Source organism: Olea europaea, chromosome 2 (assembly GCF_002742605.1).
Source record: "Olea europaea var. sylvestris chromosome 2, O_europaea_v1, whole genome shotgun sequence".
NCBI classification, from domain to species: domain Eukaryota; kingdom Viridiplantae; phylum Streptophyta; class Magnoliopsida; order Lamiales; family Oleaceae; genus Olea; species Olea europaea.
This window is the reverse complement of record NC_036238.1, coordinates 21,779,162-21,798,285: the sequence shown is the minus strand read 5'-3', so window position 1 is coordinate 21,798,285 and position 19,124 is coordinate 21,779,162. Positions and strand designations below refer to the sequence as shown.

Here is a 19,124-nt window from a genome sequence, read left to right as displayed (position 1 = left end):
GTAATTTATTTAAAAAAAAAAAAAAAAAAAAAAAATTGTGATGTGGATATGACTGTTCAACGTTTCATAATCGATGTCATACCAGAAAGTTACGCAAAAGATTCCCTCAAGGCTCTACAATCCTTATCCAGCCGGCTAATTTCCAGTAGTAAACCCTAATTAATCCAATTAAATACAAATCAAATCTTAATATAATTCTCTTTCCATTCCGATCCACAAACTTTGAATAAATTAATAAATAAATTAACAAATAATCCCCTATTTCATTATCTGGTCGGCGGAGTATCTGGACCACGGTTGGTCATGCCTCCATCACCGTTGTTTTTAATCATTTACATCACTCACGAGGGGGTCAGAGCACCCCACTTCACATGGAATACTATGTCCACTCTCTAGACATTTCTATGAAACCATGTTACTGACAGCTAGGATTGCAACTCAAAATTGATTGGATGTGAATGGATTTATTATGATGTTTGTAATATTCCTTTTATTTAATAATGTTGATTAAAGCGCTCCACAATAATTAAGAGTGAGCAAATTATTCATCTAATCGTCGAAAATCGAGTTGGTTTAGCTTGGATTGATCGGGAGGAAAACCTCGGTTTTAAGGGATTTGGTTTTTCAAAAAAATGATTTTAAGGTAAAAAAATTTTGAATTTGACAAACCAAATCGATTCGGGTCAGATTATTCATCTTGTTGATTCATTTTTGGATTGGAATATCACTCAATTCATCCCATGCCAGCCCTAACCATAATTTTATGTTTGCTAAGTTGAATTTATTTGGAATTGAAGAAAAAGATAAATAAAAATACAATCTATTTTAATAATAAATCGATAAAACTAGTCTGATTCACCCAATTTATGGGTGAATCAGTCAATTTTAAAGTCGTTTTAATGGTTTTACGTTCCAACTTTCAATTATACTCAAGTTGGATTAGTACCATTTTTTTTTTCTTTTATTTTTGGTCAAATCGATTCGTCCACTCCAATTATAAACTCTATTTGGTTTAGCTAAAAATTTGCTAAATTTTGATAAAAGTTAATTAAATGTATGATTAAAAAAAATGTAGAGATCATAAAATATATAGTTAAAAATTAGTTTGAAAATAATAATAATAATAATAATAATAATAATAATAATAATAATAATAGTATATACCAAACGGGCATAATAACATTGATTAATATTGGTATTGCAAAGTGAAATAAAATAATTATATATTGCAACAATATACAAAAGGAATTTCGGATCATAATTTGGGATAGAATTTCCACATAGGATAGAGTTTTAATTAGGGTTTACTTTTACTTTTTCTTTCTATAAAAGAATTTTACGGTGAAATTACTTTAGATTAACTTTCTTTTAAAAAAAAAATTAATTAGTCAGACAAAATATTTCCAAAAAATTATTGAACATGTTCAAATACAATCTTAAAATTATTTTCATAACTTTTAAAAGCATGCCAAACGGGCCATTATTCCTTTTTGTCTTGTAACAAGGCAAAAAAGCATATGCCATGGAAAGAAACCCATGAATGGATTTAAATAAAGTCCAATATTATTATATCTTGTGTATTCCCTCTCTTTATATATGTGTGGTGAAGGAAGTTTGTGTGTGCATCAGAAAAACATAGTCTTCTTGTCGTCAAGAAAATTTTCTTGAGACTTCTTTCTAATCATCAAAATGCCTGCAATTGCTGTCGGAAGATTAGATGATTCATTTAGCATTGGTTCGTTGAAGGCCTATGTAGCTGAATTCATCTCCACCTTGCTCTTTGTTTTCGCCGGAGTCGGCTCCGCCATTGCCTACAGTTAGTTCTAAAACCGTTTTCTTATTTTTTTTAAGTTAACAAGCACTTGGTAACATTTTGATCTTTGACAGACAAGTTGACGGCGGACGCAGCTCTTGATCCGGCGGGGCTGGTGGCTGTGGCCATCTGCCATGGTTTCGCTCTGTTTGTAGCCGTCTCGATCGGAGCCAACATCTCCGGTGGCCATGTAAACCCTGCAGTCACCTTTGGTTTGGCTGTTGGCGGCCAAATTACGCTACTTACTGGCCTCTTTTACTGGATTGCTCAACTTTTGGGCTCCATTGTGGCATGCTATTTACTCGTATTCGTAACCGGAGGATTGGTATGTCCACCCAAAATAATATTTTAAAATTCGAGTCGGTTTTTATTTACAGAGTTTTTATAGTCCGATTCTTGATTTCTCTGGCTAAACTACCCCGATTAGTTCGATTCCTAACAAAATATATAATTTCATGCAGGCTATTCCAATTCATGGAGTTGGTGCTGGTGTTGGAGCCTTTGAAGGAGTTGTTATGGAAATTGTTATCACATTTGCTTTAGTCTATACTGTGTATGCGACAGCAGCTGATCCAAAGAAGGGCTCATTGGGCACAATTGCACCCATAGCCATTGGTTTCATTGTTGGTGCCAATATTTTGGCTGCCGGTCCATTTTCAGGTGGGTCGATGAACCCTGCCCGCTCCTTCGGACCGGCTGTGGCCAGCGGCAACTTCTCCGGCATCTGGATTTACTGGGTTGGACCCCTCATTGGTGGTGGCCTCGCCGGTCTCGTCTACGCCTATGTGTTCATGTCCCACGAGCATGCTCCCCTACCTACCGACTTTTAAACTATTTCGTTTGTAATTTCAACGTGTTCAAATTGAAACTTTTTCACCTTTTCTTTTGGTAATGAAAGGAAGAAGAGGAAATTTTTGCTTTTCTTCCTTTATTTCATCATGGTTTCTTTGCTGTAAATCCATTTTCTGGTGTAATGTTGCTTTCTTAAAGATCATTTAATCGAAGGTTTGGTCCCAATTCTCTATAGATGCTCCTGGCACCTTTTTGATATCTTTTGACTTTTGTCAAAATTAGATAACACTAAACAATATTAGAAAAATATATTAAAATCCTATTCATTATACTCTCGAGTCTCCTCTAATTCTTCATACAAAACAAGCAGTTAAATTATTACATCAAATTTTGTCAACGAAAGAAGTAACATGATCAATCTATTGCAATCTTGATTTTGCTGTATTCTCTACAAGAAGAGGGGACCAGCAGTATCTGATTTAATTTGAATAACTCATCAGGATCCAAAGCAGAATTTTTGATTGTGTAATTTAAAATGTCAAATAGTGGCAGTTTCATCTTCTGGTGGTGGTTCTTTTCCATAAACCCAATCATGCCCTTTCCATTCAGGAAGTTGTTGGATTACAACCTGCATCATTAAGAGGGAAAAGATAAAACATTCTGAACTTTAGATGGATGAGGACAAATGTCGGTTAAAGCATTTATGTCATGCTATATATGTTGGCCTGAAGTATTATTACAAAGGAAGGTATTTTTCAGTCATCTTAGTCCTGTGCACCAAATATGCACCTAAAGTTTCCAATTGAAATTAACGAATTATTTGAATGAAAATTCATCGAGGAAAAATTCATATGACCCTAAACTAGATGAGAAAATTGTACCAAAAGAGTTGTGGTTGATTGTTCAATCCTAAAGAATGTCACTAAAAGTAGTGGTGTAAATCAAGTCTTGCAGGTACTATCATAGAGGTCTATACATCTTTCGACTTTACGTCTGAAGCAGCCCGGGTCACAGACAGACCACACCTGTTTTACAACGGGGCAGGTCGGGTTGCCCCGGCCTACTCTTCCTCATTTTATTTTATTTATTTATTTATTTATTTTTCGGTCTACTTTTAAAATGTAAAGAATGAAAAATATGGAAAAATTATAGAAAAGGACAGTGAAAAAAGGAATACAAACCAGGCCTCTGGAATCTGCATTGCCAACAGTGGTTTGACAAGCCAGTCTCCAATTCTTCGGATTCTGAAATTGCAAAATGAAACTAACTCATTAGCCATTTAGCAGTATGCCGTATAGGATTGGACAGTATTAAAAAAGAAAACTCCATACCCGTTTTAATTTTTCCTTCTCTTTGTCTGTACGAGGAGTCAATAGTTCCCTTCCTTCGACAACCTCAACAAGGCACGTTCCACAGGTTCCTCCTCCCCCACAATTTAGCAGAGGTCTAGCCTGAAACGTTAAAATAGAACTCAATAAATTTGGATGTTGGATCGGCTACAAAAATTGTCTTCGCCAGTCCTTGCTAGATGCACTGAAATAGAACAGGAGCTTACGTATGGTCCATACAATTCGACGTTGTTGTCCAACATTATGTCCCTAAGTTTCTGTCCACCACAGGCTGTTCGATAATGCACATCCGGTGTTCCATCAGGAAGCAAAACAGACTAGGAAAATACACACAAACTTGACAAGGTCACACTACAATTACAATTTTTGTGTATATTAATATGATGTTTGAGACATTGAATTGAACTAGACATGATTAAATGAGAGAAATATGCTAAATGTTTCTCGACTCTTCTGTCCAGCTTGTCAAACATTAAATGGATGTTTGATTTATTGGATTTACTATTCTGTCCAATTCAGCATATCAAACTTGATGGTTAATAGTAAACTGAACTCACACTAACAAATGCAAAATTCACTGCAGCCTCAGTTGTTTCTTCTTCCGATACTGCAGTCTCCGGTTCACTCTGGCGGGTAGTTCCGATGGCCGGAATTCTCCCTCGGGGAAGACTGAGAATATCAAAACCCTTTAAAGTTCTGTGAGGGGTGTTGCTGAAATTATGGGATACTGAGAAAGAAGCTAAATTATGTGAGTTGAGTTGAAGTATTCCCATTTTTAGGGATATTTGGATGAGAATAGTGCACTTTTAAGATAGTTTGAATCTGTATATATTGGATTTTGCATTGTAATTTGATGAATTGAATTTGTGGTTCTTGTTCATCTTATCTGATGGCTGATAGGTGTGATGGTTTTATCTGATGACACCTGAAAATAGTAAACAGCATTCTTGACATTAACTGTGGTCTGTGGACATCCCGTAAGTGTAAAAAGTTATGGGCCGAGCTTCTTGGCAGAGTTTTCGACCTCTAGGGCCGGGCAGGGCCCGATAATCGGATCCAAAGTGTGCATGATGACTCGGACCAGGCTAGTTTTAATACTTCCTGGTCCTGACAATAAGTGTCCTCGGCCCGAGTAAACGTGTGAAAGTTTGAAATAATGAACAGGCCGGGCTGGGCCTTCATGGCTTTACTAGGAATTCAACATGTATCTTTTCCATTCAACACATGACAGTTCGATTTGTTAACTATACAGGGAAAGGGATGATGAATTAATCCTTTTAATTTAGTCATGCAGACATAATTACACTTTCCAAATTAAAAATATAAATGTTCTAAGGATATGTTTATCTGAGTAAACTGTACAACATATATTGACTAATTGAGGCCTTGAGAATAGTTTATTTAAAAAAGAAAAAAGGACCAAGATGCCCAAGTTCATATACAGGATTAAACTCGTGAAATTTACAGTACAGATTCTGCATAAGTAATCCACAATATTTGCATGAATACGACATGACAATACAGTCGACACGATTTTAACTTATTTTATTTCTTAATACTATACAATGTTCTAATGGACAATACATCTGTTTCAAAACAGTGTTAAGTAGATAATATCTTCACTACTGGATTAGTTAACTTTCAAGGGAATTTAGCCTATGCTCTTGCTCTGTTGAATTGCCATCTTCTTCGTTCTCTTTAATTGCTTCATTAATGCGAGCCGTTCAGAAGAGTAGGGTGAAGGAATCTAGTCGACAAGATGACTATGTAAGAACTTGGTGAAGATTAAAGAAATATCGCAAGAGCAAAATTATGAATGGATGAGACTTACCAAAGATGGCACGTATCTCTTGATTGCTGCTAACATGGCTGCATGACCTACAGCAGAAACCTGATAATTGATAAAGAACGGTGAATTAGTAAGCTCTCTTCAATGTAATGGATTAAACTTAATCCCAAACCTGAAGGCTATATAAAGAAAACAGAAAGCAAAAATGTGCACGTACAAACACGTTTGCAGTGGTTCAATCTCAGTGAGAGTTATAGCTGCTACAGTTTTTACTAGAAAATGAGAAGTAAAAATTTACAATGAAGATCTCAGACCTCTCTCTCTCTCTCTCTCTACTCTTAAAAAAAGTCCGCCCAAATCATTTATGTAGTGTGAGCAACTAGGTCGATCGGCGGTTGAGGAAAAAGTGACGGTAAAATCAAGCTCCAAATAGTCCAATGTGCAAGTTAAAAGATATTGCAATGTGCTGCTCCAGGTGATGAGGACATCCCAGTTTTATTATTTTAGTTGGACGACATTTAATTATTTTAGTTGGACTTTTATTTCTTAGTTGGACTTGGGTTATTTTATTTTATGGACTTGTGTGATGGGCTTGGCCCTATCTTTCAGGTTTTTTTTAGGTTTTCAGTATTTTTAGTATTTAAACCTATTTTTACATAATTGGCAGCTAATGAATTGATTGAATAAAATTGGCTACAGCCCTCGTTCTTTTCCCCTCTTCTTCTTCCCCCCTTTCTTTGTGCTTCTCCCTCCCCTCATCTCTTCTTGCTGAAGTTACTTATTATTGATTTATTCACCCTGCATCACCAGGCCTCATCTAAGTGAATATGTCATCAACATATTTGAATGCGTCCTTGCAAGCACTAAACCGAATATTGAAATTTTGATCTCTCAAACGAAGAAGTGATGTATGCAAGGGTAACTCAAAATTCCTTTAGAAAATGAAGCTCAGCTACTTCGTTTGTGGCTCTTCTTATTCTACCCTTTTTTTTAATATTCTTGAAAAAGTCAAAACAAGCTATGATCAAAAGTAATTTCAATTGTTTACAATATTAGAATAAATCATCAGAATATAGAAATGGAAATATTGCTATTCAATTCCTAGATCTTGCACTTTTTATCTATCTTTTTTCTTCACGTGCAACTTTTACCTTGTTAAGCACAAACAGTTATCCAACCTCAAAGTGAGAAAATAAAAGCTGAAGTTGCATGTTCAGATCTCAGAAATTAACTTACTGGAAGTAGCATTAAAATTGTAACTGGTATGAGTGTGGCAATGTCAGCAAGTGTTGTTTGAATTTTCTTCTTTTCCCTTTTTGTGACCTTATAGCCACATAATTGCTTCGTAAAAAGCCGCAGAGTGTACTTGATGTCTACAAAAAGTATCTGAGTTCCCATCCATATATCCTATGATATGATTCATATTACTGACTTAGCAAGCGTTAGAATATTATACATGAGCCAAAATAAAGAAGGGGATTGTGAACTTACAAAACTTGCAGATACCATCTTGGTTGTAGATTTTCTAAGCAGATTTTGATGGATGGGCTTTGACGAATCTAAATCAGCAAGTTTTTTAGCATTGGCCTGTCATTCCTAACAATTATTTATAATAGTTGGAAACGGACCTAGGTGCATGCAAGAGTGTGAGGACATAACACAGATTGATTAGTGTTCTATATGTACTGATAATTATTGTTGAACCTTCTTATTAAAAGCTTAATATCTTAGAGAGGGGACATAATTATTTCTAAACATTTAGTCTTCAATGCACCACCTCACGAGCAAACGGATTCATTTTTTCATTACCGCCCTCACACGTGCACACTTTTCATAAATAGATGACAACAAATCTTGAATCTAGGGTCTTTTCATGCTCCAATATTATTTTGAACCATCTCATTAAAAAGCAAGTGATAGAAAAAGGGAAACATGTATCTATTGAGATCAGATCTTCAAATAATATCCTAGCTTCAATGGGGGAAAAAGGAAAGATATCCTATAAATGCTTACTAGGATTGACATATTAGAATCAAGAAATTACAGCACACATCTCAGCTTCTCTCCTTTCTACTGTTTTTTTAAGGTTTACGTGTTTTATCGTTTTCTCCAGAAATCATACATTGCAATTACTCTGAGAAATTATTTGCTATAGTAAGGAATGTAAAATACACTGTCATCAGTCATGACAAAATGTTATTACACATAATCACATAATGTTCATCAGTCATGACAAAATGTTATTACACATAATCACATAATGTACTGACTGCTGAGGATGTTTGTTTATATCTCTCTATTGAATAATGAATATTTAATCAGTCATTAAACTCGTAAACACGCCATATTTCTTAGTCATCCTTCTACTATCCATACCTGAGACTGGATAAATTCATTTTGATGCTTTCCCCTTGTCATCAAGTCAGGTGGCCTCTGTGGTGCTTCCATTATTAGAGATGAATTTTTGGTTCCCTTAGTTTGTAATGATGGCGGTAAGTCAGGATCACTTCTTTCCCCTATTTTCTGCATGTCACTGCTTAACAAAATTAAAATAATGGAAAGTTTTCACTTTGCAGTACCATCTAAGACATGTGACTCTTAATCTGCAATCCATTGAGTGCATGTTTGGTGCACAATATCAAACAGAACAAGACATTATAATTAAAGAGATATTAACTTATTTTTGGTCTTTAGTATTGTCAAGGCTTATCAAATCCTCCACAAGAAATGGTTAATGTCTAATAGTTGTGGGATTCAATCACCCTCAAGCCTGGGGTTTTGGGAGAGATAGTTGGGTCCTCATCAATTGGCATCAGAGCAGATTCACGTCACAGGTTTGAATCCCCAAAAGGGGCGACCCAAGCGAAGTGCCGAATACCGACAGCCAAAGAAAGGCTGGCAGGTAAAGCGAAGGTCGTTTTGGAGTGGGCCGCCGTGGACGTCAAATTTGGGGTCGTGGGGTATTGTTAGGGTTTAGTAGTTGTGGAATTTAATCACCCTCAAGCCTGGGCTTTTAGGAGAAATGGTTGGGTCCCCTTCACAAACATGCCATAATAGATTTTTAGTTTGAATCCAACAAAGCCAACATGATGTGATCTAGAGAAGTTTTATTTATGTCCAATTTCTTATTTTTGGTAATTTAGATATTTTAGGACTCTATTTTCCGGTTTTACTAGATTTCTAGGTTTCCTAAAATTTATTTCCTTTTATTATTATTCTAGGTTATTTAGTATAAATAGGTTATTTTCTCATTATTGTAAAGAAGACTTCTATCATGAATTGAATGGTGATTTTTTTCTCGAAACTTTTACTTCAAAATACCAAACTTATCAAGATTTAATATCTTGTAGCGTTCAAACAAATCATCGGGTTAGATTCTTTGGGTTGTTTAATCAAAAGGTCCTTCGCATCGCCATTATCGTTGGGTTGTTTGATTCATTAATTTTTTGGGTCAAATCCACAAATTCGGAGGAGATTTCAAGATTGTGTGATTAAAATGTCGTTCGTTTCATATACGTTCGGTTGCTTGGTTCACTTTTACGGGTCGATTCCTAAACCTTGATCATTATTTGGGCGTTCGTGGGATCCATTGTCAATTCTTGTGGGTTCGATAGCAATCTTGCTAACTAGGTTCGCATCATTTGGTACTAGAACACAGAATCCAAAATCAAGGTTATATCTTATTTTTATTTTTTTGTTGAGTCATTTTATTTTTGTGTTCCGCGTTTTTCATTGTTCGTTGTGCTCTTGTAATTATTCAATTATTTGAGTCTTTGATCCATTCAAAAAAAATGTTGGTATAAAAAAAAAAGTTATAAAAAAAGAGTCAGAAAAAGTGTCAAAAATATGTCGAGTTCAAGTCAAAATCAATTCAAAATGTCGGAGAAGATGATGCGGTGATTTGAAAAGATGCTTGGAGATATGGGAAATAAGTTAGATAAGCTGGATTTGAAATTGAATAAATTTTATAAGGATCATGTTAAGGAGTTCAATGTGAGGAGACGAGAGCCTAGGATGAGAAATTGTGATGCATATGGATATGGTTGTGGCACTGATGAAGATGCATTGGTTGATGCTGAAATACATGAACTGAGGAATAGAGCCAATCGGCATGGAAGAAAGGATACAAGTTATTATAGGAAGGATCAACGAGAAATCGAATTTAGGGAGAAGCCTAGGAGATATTATGGGGATGAGTATATGAAGGAAAAGAAAACACCTATTGCGAGGTGTGCGAGTAGTATCTCAAGCAAGCGTGTTGCGTTGAATTATAAACATGAATTGGCAGAGATTCGCGACATTATTAATTCTCAAATTGATCGTCCAAAGGAGCGCGAGAGTAAAAGTAAAGATTTTGTGGTGGTTGATGGTGAGGAAAAAGGTGTAGAGTCATGGAAAAGTGAAAAGGAAGCTGAGAGTAAAAATGAGAATGAAGAAGTGGTTAAAATAGAAGTGGCGCTACAAAAGAAAAATGACGAAGAGTCTTTGGAGGTGAGAGAGGAATTAGAAATGAGCTTAAATGAAGAGAAGCATGAAGTTGTGGGGGCGTTGAAGAAAACTAACATTTCCCTCCCCAACTTTGCTAATTCTGTTTTGCAGGTTACCGAAGATTCAATCCCAGAAAATGATCATGTTGGAATACCACCCATCCCAAAAATTGAACATCAGTTGGTACTACATCGGTTGGATTTCCCTTATCTATCGGAAATTGACTTTGTGATTCCTGAGGAGACGACGGAGTTTCAAAGGCACTGGAGGAACTACATATGCAGAGAGTTAATTGAGGAAGATGAACTGAAGGACAATATAAATACATTGGAAGTGACATTGCGTCAAGTGCTAGGGCTAAGTAAAGAGAGGAAGATGCATGATTATTCATCAAATGGAGTTTTCTTTAGAGCATTTCGAACTTGCAAAATTAAGCAGTCGAGATGAGCACATTTTGATCTATGTGATGGTGATTAGGCCTACATTCAAAAGAGGAGAGCTCGAGGTCAAAAGAGATCCAAATTGCATCCGAGAGGTTATGGGCCATTTCACGTGCTTGAGTTGATTGAAAGTTAAGGCTATAACTTGGATCAGGATTTGAGGACGAATCCTCTTGAAAATGGAGGGTCTGATGTAATCTAGAGAAGTTTTATTTATGTTCAATTTCTTATTTTTTGTAATTTAGATATTTTAGAACTCTATTTTCCGGTTTTACTAGATTTCTAGGTTTTCTAGAATTTATTTCCTTTTAATATTATTCTAGGTTATTTAGTATAAATATGTTATTTTTTCATTATTGTAAAGAAGACTTTTATCATGAATTGAATGGAGATTTTCCTCTCGAAGCTTTTGCTTCAAAATACCGAACTTATCAAGATTTAATATCTTGTGGCGTTCAAACAAATTATCGGGTTAGATTCTTTGGGTTGTGTAATCAAAAGGTCCTTCGCATCGCCGTTATCGTTGGGATGTTTGATTCATTAATTCTTTGGGTCAAATCCACAAATTCGGAGGAGATTTCAAGATTGTGTGATTAATAGGTCGTTCGTTTCATATACATTCGGTTGCTTGGTTTACTTTTACGGGTCGATTCCTAAACTTTGATCATTATTTGGACGTTCTTGGGATCCATTGTCAATTCCTGTGAGTTCAATAGCAACCTTGCTAACCGGGTTCGCATCACGACATACCCTGTTCCATCATAAGCAGACCAGAAGTCCTCCAGACATGTGGATAGCAGTTCCTGACTGAACAATAAAACACAAAATCAACCTCAGAACCTAGTAAACTCTGTAATGTAGATTGTAGAAATGCCATAATGGAAAGTTTATCACCTCTTAAGTAAAAATTCTAACAAATTAGAATCTAAGGCTTGTTGAGTTGAATTGCTGTAGTGGGCGAATCCCCAAATCACATCATAGCATACAGTAAAAACGGTGTACAAAATAATTTCTTGCTCTGCCTGAATAGGATGATTTTTGGACCTTCTCCTATCTTGGAATACACGATAGTTATATGCAGCATAAAAGTTGACCCATCCAATTTCGTCGATAATTACCTGGTAACAACAATTTTAAGCCATTTATTTTATTAAATTTTAAGTTTCGATAAGCATTATAAATGACTGACCTCCATTACAAGCTGATACTCTGATATGGTTGAAAATTCAGGAAACATGGAAGGGATACCACACTCTAAATAACTGTAATGAACATGAAAGCTCTTCTTCTACATCAAGATATATGCTCAAAGCCAAACATTATAAACTTGGAATAAAAAATATTAATACCTAAGAAAATCTTTAATTTGTTCCTCAAGATCTTTTATATGGTGCCTCCACAAGAACAATCTTGTTTCTCTTCCTAGATATGCAAAAAGTCCCAGAGTAATCAAACAACTTTCTTGAACCTGCTAATATCTCGAAAGACAATGAATCATAGTTGTCATATGAGAAACAAATAAATATGAAAGACGAGAAATTTTGAAGGTATTCCCTCAGATTTCAAGCGAACAATAAATTTCCGTAAACAGGAAAATTTTTCCATAGTTAACTAGTAGATTTAAGTATGCGAAATTGAATGTGATAAAAAAAACAGGAATAACCTTGCTAATGTGCCTGCCTGAAGTTACACTTTCTCTGTGTAACGCAGTAGAAAGCTTTCTCTGAATCAGTCCAATCCAAAATTCAGTATCTTCAACATTCTTACTGGGAAGAATTTTACTTCCAAATTGGGAAAGAAAATTATCTTCAAATCCAGCCTCAGTTGCTAGGTGATGCAATTTCTCAAGAGGAACTAGACTGTGTGACATAGTCATAAGCTCTATCGATGCCTCTTCAATTGAATTTGAAAATAAGGGACAAGAAATTCGTGCCGAACCCAATTTCCCAACAGCAGCACAACAGCTTATAGCCATAATTGTTCCTGCAATACCACTGAATTTATTCAAGATTTAGATTTCTTAACAGGAAGGTAGCAGGAAAAATTAGGAAGGGACAAATGAAATACAGTATAACATGGACAATAGCAGGAAAAATTAGGAAGGGACAAATGAAATACAGTATAACATGGACAAACCTTCCTGCGTATTCCAATGACTACTTCTTAAACAAAGGGATAAATAATCCAGCTATCCGTGGAAGTTCGACCATTCTAAACCACTGCACCAATTTCGGGTTCCTGGTGTTTAACTGACTTTCTATTTGCAATCCAAGAAAGTTCGTCTTTGGAGAAAGGCTGGTGCAAATGACACAAGAAAATTTCAAGACCTTGACAGCAATCTTTCTGTTCTTTTTTTAATTTCTCAATACATTGAAGAAAGGCATACTGCAACGGCAGATGCAATAAATGGGTGGTGGCCAGGCTTGAAACCAATTATTTAGCTTGGCTCTAATATCATGTTAACTATATCATCTACAAGTTTAAACTGTTAAAGAAGGGTAACATGGAATCGTGTAATGTTTAACAATGACCACAAGCATGAGGGTACACAAAAATATGACTGAGTTTTTAAAAAAATACTTTCCAAGGACTATTTAGTTTTTGTGATATGTCCCCTTGACTTACATCTCAAGAACAGGAGAAGGGTTGTTGCTGCGTTTGTGAGAAAGAAATAACTCCACCTCAATTGCCGCTTTCAGTAGAGCATACACTGCAACCTAAATAAGGATAATCTTAAGTTAAACTCACTTTTATCTCATTTCTCACAAGTACCAGGGAATTCAACTAGTAAATGCTACAGAACTTATATTTCACAAGTTCCATTCTCTCTCCACACACATAAATGTATACTTATATATATCTACACACACAATTATTCCAAAGTGTGTGCATACCTGATATGCAACGTGCTTATGCCAGGCATTCACATCGACTCCATTCCATGCCATTGCTAGTGGGGGACCTGTTTTAGCCAATTCGATCGTCTGTATTGCAAGGGAAAAACTTCTAGCAGATTCATACAATACCCATACTAGACAATTCACACGATTAAATTCCACTTCATGTCCTCCAGCCTTGGCCAAAGAATACTCAGCATCAGCAATGCTTCTATCAGACTCAGCTGCTGATTCCACTGAAGATAGTCCTCCAATAGGCATCAATTTTGATGGAGTCATACGGGATGACAATGGACGAATGAAGAGAAAGCCTTGGGGAATAATATATTTAGCTAGGGCATGCCTCTCTTGCTCTTTTACGTATATCTTTGCCGGGCTCAGTGGATTTAACCAAGATATAAATTTATCATCTGATAGGAAAGCTTTTCTGCAACACGAATGCAAGTGTGTGTTCAATCTTCAGCTTTAACCCACATCAAAAGTATAAAAGTCAAGCTACTTGTTAAAGAAGCACCGAATGTTGTACCAGAGTTCTATCACGTATAGCATATACCAAAACTAATCAAATATATATATCAAAGATATCTTCCTGTGCATTTTTACTTGTATTATTACAACCAAAAGAAGTTCGGTTTCAAATCCTATTGCAATAGGATCTGTATCCACAAAACTCCTATTAGAAACATAATTTGAGGGCCCTTTTGGGATTAGGGAAATATAAGCTCTAATAAGGGATATGTGCAGAAACATGTTCTCGAACAAAGATTATCTCGGTAAAAGAACTCAACATTCGATTTCTGTAGTGTTGATTTCTTACGCTATACTCGGATAAAATAAAGTAATTAAAGAAGATTGGAGTTCTGAAGCATAATATGTAAACCCACAAAAATACACTAAAGTGACAAATAGAAGATAGAGATTGAGAGCTTACGGATTGTAGAATTGAGATGGGCGCAAAGAAAAAATGGAAGCCATGAACATAGAGGAGCAACGAAAAGGGAAGGAAACATTGTAGAGATTTTGTCTATATAAAAAAGTTTGACGCGAAGGTAACGAGGCAGGTAGAGGGATAAACAAACCATATCTGAATAAAATATTACACGCCTTAAGCTCAGAATCTTAGGTTTTTGCTCCCACCACCCGCAACAGCAAAAATCCAGTTGGTATCCCATAGTTTTTCACTTTCATTTCAATGTGCTGAATCATTTGAATCAATTTTTTAAACATGATCATTTCGACATCGATTCTTATCCACTTTTATTGTTGAATGAAAAAGACTGGTATGGTTGTATCGTATCTTTAAAGCGTCGAAGCGGAGTGTACACCGATGATCAAGAACAGCTCCTATGCATGTGATGCAAACACCATAACTGTTCAAATACAAACCTACGTCAAATAGAATCATTGCTTTACAGATTTTAGCTTATTGATCTTGTTCTAGATCCGGGAGCAATGATGCTGACATTTTTAATAATGTAGATAGGCATGTTTGGCTAAGCTTAAAAGGTGTTCATAGTCACTTTTTAACTTCAAGTTTAAAAATCAAAATTTGTTCGCAAGTAATGCCATTAACTGGACAAGTAGCAATATATACTCTCTTCTCAAGCAAATTATTCCCATTTATTGACAACAATCATTTTCCAGTGCAACTTACAGATACAGAAATACAGAGACAATAAAATTATTCGCCCCGCACCTTTGCTCTTATCGTACCACTAGCTAGATTTTGCCAGTGACGACAACTACTGCAAGAAAAATACGAAGGCTACGACATCTCAGGATTCTATTCAAAATCAACTAAGCATTCCCAATACTGAAAACTGCCAACATTTTTTATGACCCCTCGAAACATAAATTAAATCAAGCCGGTGAAAAAGACATTGTGGGATTTTATCATCCAACTGTTTCAATTCCCACAGATGCTGCAGCAACTAGTAACCATAACCTGATCAAAGCAATAATTGGAAATCATTTAGTACAAATTTAGATTTATTCTTGAGAAGTTTGGACAATAAGAAATGGTAACTACCTGAATTGCCCATGGGATTTCCAGCAGGTATGGGTTCAGGTTCCTTGATGTCGACTACTACAGCATCAGATGTGAGGAATGTCCTTGCCACGGATGCTGCATGCTCCAGGCAACATCTTACAACCTGCTTCCAAACGTGATTTTATGTTTCTTAAGCAACAGGCTTAACGTGCTAAATAATAAATAACTTAATAGGTCCATACTAATCAATATTCCTACTGCTCTAACGTCTAGAAACAAAATGAAGCAGTAAAGGAACTTGCCTTTGTGGGATCAATTATGCCGGCAGCCATTAGATCCTCGTATTTTCCAGTTGCAGCATTGTAACCAAACTTGGAATTATCATTTGCCAACACCTAAACAAAGAGCAGATGTCAATCAACATGATTCAGATAAAAACTCGCAAAAAGATAATTCTGAACATGCCACAAGAGCATCTGAGTCAAGCCTTACCTTCTCTATAACAACACTTCCATTCACCCCTGCATTCTTAGCAATTAACTTCATTGGATAACTCAATGCTCTCTTAACAATATCTGCTCCAACCTGCAGCCATTCAAATAATCAATCCTTATTTAGCAATTACACAATCAAGCATTGCATCTTCCTTGGATATAGTCTAGACCAAGAAAATATGAGCCCGCATTACCTTCTGCTCGTCGTTATCTAAAGTATCCTTTATGGCATCAACATAAAAAAGTTTGACGCGAAGGTAACGAGGCAGGTAGAGGGATAAACAAACCATATCTGAATAAAATATTACACGCCTTAAGCTCAGAATCTTAGGTTTTTGCTCCCACCACCCGCAACAGCAAAAATCCAGTTGGTATCCCATAGTTTTTCACTTTCATTTCAATGTGCTGAATCATTTGAATCAATTTTTTAAACATGATCATTTCGACATCGATTCTTATCCACTTTTATTGTTGAATGAAAAAGACTGGTATGGTTGTATCGTATCTTTAAAGCGTCGAAGCGGAGTGTACACCGATGATCAAGAACAGCTCCTATGCATGTGATGCAAACACCATAACTGTTCAAATACAAACCTACGTCAAATAGAATCATTGCTTTACAGATTTTAGCTTATTGATCTTGTTCTAGATCCGGGAGCAATGATGCTGACATTTTTAATAATGTAGATAGGCATGTTTGGCTAAGCTTAAAAGGTGTTCATAGTCACTTTTTAACTTCAAGTTTAAAAATCAAAATTTGTTCGCAAGTAATGCCATTAACTGGACAAGTAGCAATATATACTCTCTTCTCAAGCAAATTATTCCCATTTATTGACAACAATCATTTTCCAGTGCAACTTACAGATACAGAAATACAGAGACAATAAAATTATTCGCCCCGCACCTTTGCTCTTATCGTACCACTAGCTAGATTTTGCCAGTGACGACAACTACTGCAAGAAAAATACGAAGGCTACGACATCTCAGGATTCTATTCAAAATCAACTAAGCATTCCCAATACTGAAAACTGCCAACATTTTTTATGACCCCTCGAAACATAAATTAAATCAAGCCGGTGAAAAAGACATTGTGGGATTTTATCATCCAACTGTTTCAATTCCCACAGATGCTGCAGCAACTAGTAACCATAACCTGATCAAAGCAATAATTGGAAATCATTTAGTACAAATTTAGATTTATTCTTGAGAAGTTTGGACAATAAGAAATGGTAACTACCTGAATTGCCCATGGGATTTCCAGCAGGTATGGGTTCAGGTTCCTTGATGTCGACTACTACAGCATCAGATGTGAGGAATGTCCTTGCCACGGATGCTGCATGCTCCAGGCAACATCTTACAACCTGCTTCCAAACGTGATTTTATGTTTCTTAAGCAACAGGCTTAACGTGCTAAATAATAAATAACTTAATAGGTCCATACTAATCAATATTCCTACTGCTCTAACGTCTAGAAACAAAATGAAGCAGTAAAGGAACTTGCCTTTGTGGGATCAATTATGCCGGCAGCCATTAGATCCTCGTATTTTCCAGTTGCAGCATTGTAACCAAACTTGGAATTATCATTTGCCAACACCTAAACAAAGAGCAGATGTCAATCAACATGATTCAGATAAAAACTCGCAAAAAGATAATTCTGAACATGCCACAAGAGCATCTGAGTCAAGCCTTACCTTCTCTATAACAACACTTCCATTCACCCCTGCATTCTTAGCAATTAACTTCATTGGATAACTCAATGCTCTCTTAACAATATCTGCTCCAACCTGCAGCCATTCAAATAATCAATCCTTATTTAGCAATTACACAATCAAGCATTGCATCTTCCTTGGATATAGTCTAGACCAAGAAAATATGAGCCCGCATTACCTTCTGCTCGTCGTTATCTAAAGTATCCTTTATGGCATCAACTTTTGCTGCAAGCCGCAACAGGGTACACCCACCACCAACCACAATGCCTTCCTCAACAGCTGCCTGTAGCAACCAAAAATTACGAATTAACGGATTGACTGGCAAAGATTTACTATTAATGAATTCAGGAAGAATTCCAAAGTCCAAGTAGTAAGTCAGAATGAAAGTTCACCTTTGTTGCATTGAGGGCATCTTCTACTCGCAGTTTCTTTTCTTTAAGCTCAGTTTCAGTTTGTGCACCTACCTGAAAACAAATATACCAGGATAAGGTTATTAGAAAAATAATCTTCTGGACTGCAGTAATCGACCACAACGACATGGTACATAACCAAGGAATCACCTGAATAACAGCAACACCACCTGAGAGTTTTGCAATTCTTTCATTTAACTTTTCCTTTTCAAAATCCTGTTCAGCACTCTGCATGACAGACCAATATTATAGAATGTTTGATGCACAGAGGATTTAACCAAATAAAATCATGAGCCAAAAATAAAAAATACACACAACACAAAATCACACCTCAACAAGGTTTCTGATCTGGGCAACTCTTTTATTTACTGCCTCTTGTGTGCTCCCATCACCAACAACTGTTGTTGTATCCTTGGTCAGTACCACTTTTGCAGCAAGTCCCAATACCTCACTTCCAGCCGTATTCAGGGATAAACCAACCTCCTCCCTTATAACGGTACCTGAACACATTTCCAAGGACAAGTTGCTGCAAGGTTAACTTACATTGTTGACACATAGTACATATCTCCAATCAGTAGATGGTAGACAACCTCCAGTGAGAATAGCAATGTCATCAAGGTATTGGCCTTTGCGTTCTCCAAATCCAGGGGCCTTGAGTGCAGCAATTTTCAAAGATCCTCTCAGCTTATTCACAACAAGGGTTGCTAGAGCTTCCTGCTCAATGTCTTCAGCAATTATTAATACTGGATATCCTCCCCTGATAGCATCTTCCAAGATGCTAACTAAATTCCTGGCATTTGTTATCTTCTTATCAACCAGAAGAAGCTGCATAAAGAGCATTGGCCATTTGGAATAAATGTAGGTCAATATCCTGGATCCAACCTATATAACAGAAAGAAGGATCATCTCAAAGACATTGTAAATACCTTGCAATTTTCATATTCAACAGCCATC

At 36.2% G+C, this 19,124-nt stretch overlaps 5 protein-coding genes across 8 annotated transcripts; 1 reads left to right on the top strand and 4 right to left on the bottom strand.

Annotated features, from left to right (window-relative positions):
- Positions 1 to 1,504: 1,504 nt before the first annotated feature.
- Positions 1,505 to 2,839, top strand: LOC111366546 (aquaporin TIP2-1-like). The gene is made up of 3 exons (XM_022987286.1): positions 1,505 to 1,816; positions 1,888 to 2,138; positions 2,275 to 2,839. The coding sequence occupies exons 1-3, from the start codon at positions 1,690 to 1,692 to the stop codon at positions 2,641 to 2,643; spliced, it is 747 nt and encodes a 248-aa protein (XP_022843054.1). The 5' UTR covers positions 1,505 to 1,689; the 3' UTR covers positions 2,644 to 2,839.
- A 75-nt stretch (positions 2,840 to 2,914) lies between these two features.
- Positions 2,915 to 4,782, bottom strand: LOC111366557 (photosynthetic NDH subunit of subcomplex B 3, chloroplastic-like). Its single transcript, XM_022987294.1, has 5 exons — positions 4,512 to 4,782; positions 4,161 to 4,271; positions 3,937 to 4,056; positions 3,787 to 3,849; positions 2,915 to 3,233 (listed from the first exon to the last, which is right to left on the bottom strand). The coding sequence occupies exons 1-5, from the start codon at positions 4,725 to 4,727 to the stop codon at positions 3,144 to 3,146; spliced, it is 600 nt and encodes a 199-aa protein (XP_022843062.1). The 5' UTR covers positions 4,728 to 4,782; the 3' UTR covers positions 2,915 to 3,143.
- Positions 4,783 to 5,322: 540 nt separating this feature from the next.
- On the bottom strand, positions 5,323 to 14,903 carry LOC111366519. 4 transcript variants are annotated; one of them, XR_002697683.1, is made up of 13 exons: positions 14,500 to 14,640; positions 13,566 to 13,995; positions 13,297 to 13,388; positions 12,335 to 12,665; positions 12,021 to 12,139; positions 11,861 to 11,933; positions 11,566 to 11,789; positions 11,422 to 11,478; positions 8,120 to 8,276; positions 7,235 to 7,302; positions 6,980 to 7,150; positions 5,786 to 5,845; positions 5,323 to 5,701 (listed from the first exon to the last, which is right to left on the bottom strand). XR_002697683.1 is itself a non-coding variant. In XM_022987268.1 (13 exons), exons 2-13 carry the CDS (start codon positions 13,845 to 13,847, stop codon positions 5,606 to 5,608), a joined length of 1,758 nt encoding a protein of 585 aa, XP_022843036.1. In that variant the 5' UTR covers positions 13,848 to 13,995; positions 14,648 to 14,903; the 3' UTR covers positions 5,325 to 5,605. The 4 variants fall into 4 exon arrangements, 3 of the variants coding, with proteins under 3 accessions (XP_022843036.1, XP_022843029.1, XP_022843041.1); XM_022987268.1 differs by lacking the exon at positions 14,500 to 14,640 and adding an exon at positions 14,648 to 14,903 and having other exon boundaries at positions 5,325 to 5,701; positions 7,235 to 7,330; XM_022987261.1 differs by having other exon boundaries at positions 5,325 to 5,701; positions 7,235 to 7,330; positions 14,500 to 14,638.
- Positions 14,904 to 15,159: 256 nt separating this feature from the next.
- LOC111373735 (chaperonin 60 subunit beta 2, chloroplastic-like) lies at positions 15,160 to 16,432 on the bottom strand. The gene is made up of 5 exons (XM_022996307.1): positions 16,247 to 16,432; positions 16,051 to 16,143; positions 15,861 to 15,953; positions 15,598 to 15,721; positions 15,160 to 15,513 (listed from the first exon to the last, which is right to left on the bottom strand). The coding sequence occupies exons 1-5, from the start codon at positions 16,430 to 16,432 to the stop codon at positions 15,500 to 15,502; spliced, it is 510 nt and encodes a 169-aa protein (XP_022852075.1). The 3' UTR covers positions 15,160 to 15,499.
- A 419-nt stretch (positions 16,433 to 16,851) lies between these two features.
- On the bottom strand, positions 16,852 to 19,123 carry LOC111366510 (chaperonin 60 subunit beta 2, chloroplastic-like). The gene is made up of 10 exons (XM_022987254.1): positions 19,097 to 19,123; positions 18,761 to 18,995; positions 18,501 to 18,670; positions 18,321 to 18,398; positions 18,153 to 18,224; positions 17,939 to 18,043; positions 17,743 to 17,835; positions 17,553 to 17,645; positions 17,290 to 17,413; positions 16,852 to 17,205 (listed from the first exon to the last, which is right to left on the bottom strand). Exons 1-10 carry the CDS (start codon positions 19,121 to 19,123, stop codon positions 17,192 to 17,194), a joined length of 1,011 nt encoding a protein of 336 aa, XP_022843022.1. The 3' UTR covers positions 16,852 to 17,191.
- Between the last annotated feature and the right edge of the window lies 1 nt (position 19,124).

What these genes read in the sequence shown, in the direction of transcription:
- LOC111366546 (XM_022987286.1), top strand. Translation starts at nt 1,690, where the DNA reads ATGCCTGCAATTGCTGTCGGAAGATTAGATGATTCATTTAGCATTGGT. An exon ending in CGGCTCCGCCATTGCCTACA is followed by an intron (nt 1,817 to 1,887) that starts GTTAGTTCTAAA and finishes GATCTTTGACAG; the next exon opens with ACAAGTTGACGGCGGACGCA. An exon ending in TATTCGTAACCGGAGGATTG is followed by an intron (nt 2,139 to 2,274) that starts GTATGTCCACCC and finishes AATTTCATGCAG; the next exon opens with GCTATTCCAATTCATGGAGT.
- LOC111366557 (XM_022987294.1), bottom strand. Translation starts at nt 4,727, where the DNA reads ATGGGAATACTTCAACTCAACTCACATAATTTAGCTTCTTTCTCAGTA. An exon ending in AGAAGGAAAAATTAAAACGG is followed by an intron (nt 3,850 to 3,936) that starts GTATGGAGTTTT and finishes TTGCAATTTCAG; the next exon opens with AATCCGAAGAATTGGAGACT. An exon ending in ATGCAGATTCCAGAGGCCTG is followed by an intron (nt 3,234 to 3,786) that starts GTTTGTATTCCT and finishes TTAATGATGCAG; the next exon opens with GTTGTAATCCAACAACTTCC.
- LOC111373735 (XM_022996307.1), bottom strand. Translation starts at nt 16,432, where the DNA reads ATGGGATACCAACTGGATTTTTGCTGTTGCGGGTGGTGGGAGCAAAAA. An exon ending in TAGATAACGACGAGCAGAAG is followed by an intron (nt 16,144 to 16,246) that starts GTAATGCGGGCT and finishes GAATGGCTGCAG; the next exon opens with GTTGGAGCAGATATTGTTAA. An exon ending in GCATAATTGATCCCACAAAG is followed by an intron (nt 15,722 to 15,860) that starts GCAAGTTCCTTT and finishes GTTTGGAAGCAG; the next exon opens with GTTGTAAGATGTTGCCTGGA.
- LOC111366519 (XM_022987261.1), bottom strand. Translation starts at nt 14,549, where the DNA reads ATGTTCATGGCTTCCATTTTTTCTTTGCGCCCATCTCAATTCTACAAT. An exon ending in TTAGAATTTTTACTTAAGAG is followed by an intron (nt 11,479 to 11,565) that starts GTGATAAACTTT and finishes TTTATTGTTCAG; the next exon opens with TCAGGAACTGCTATCCACAT. An exon ending in AGAGATACGTGCCATCTTTG is followed by an intron (nt 5,702 to 5,785) that starts GTAAGTCTCATC and finishes CTTGTCGACTAG; the next exon opens with ATTCCTTCACCCTACTCTTC.
- LOC111366510 (XM_022987254.1), bottom strand. Translation starts at nt 19,123, where the DNA reads ATGGCTGTTGAATATGAAAATTGCAAG. An exon ending in CATTGCTATTCTCACTGGAG is followed by an intron (nt 18,671 to 18,760) that starts GTTGTCTACCAT and finishes AAATGTGTTCAG; the next exon opens with GTACCGTTATAAGGGAGGAG. An exon ending in TAGATAACGACGAGCAGAAG is followed by an intron (nt 17,836 to 17,938) that starts GTAATGCGGGCT and finishes GAATGGCTGCAG; the next exon opens with GTTGGAGCAGATATTGTTAA.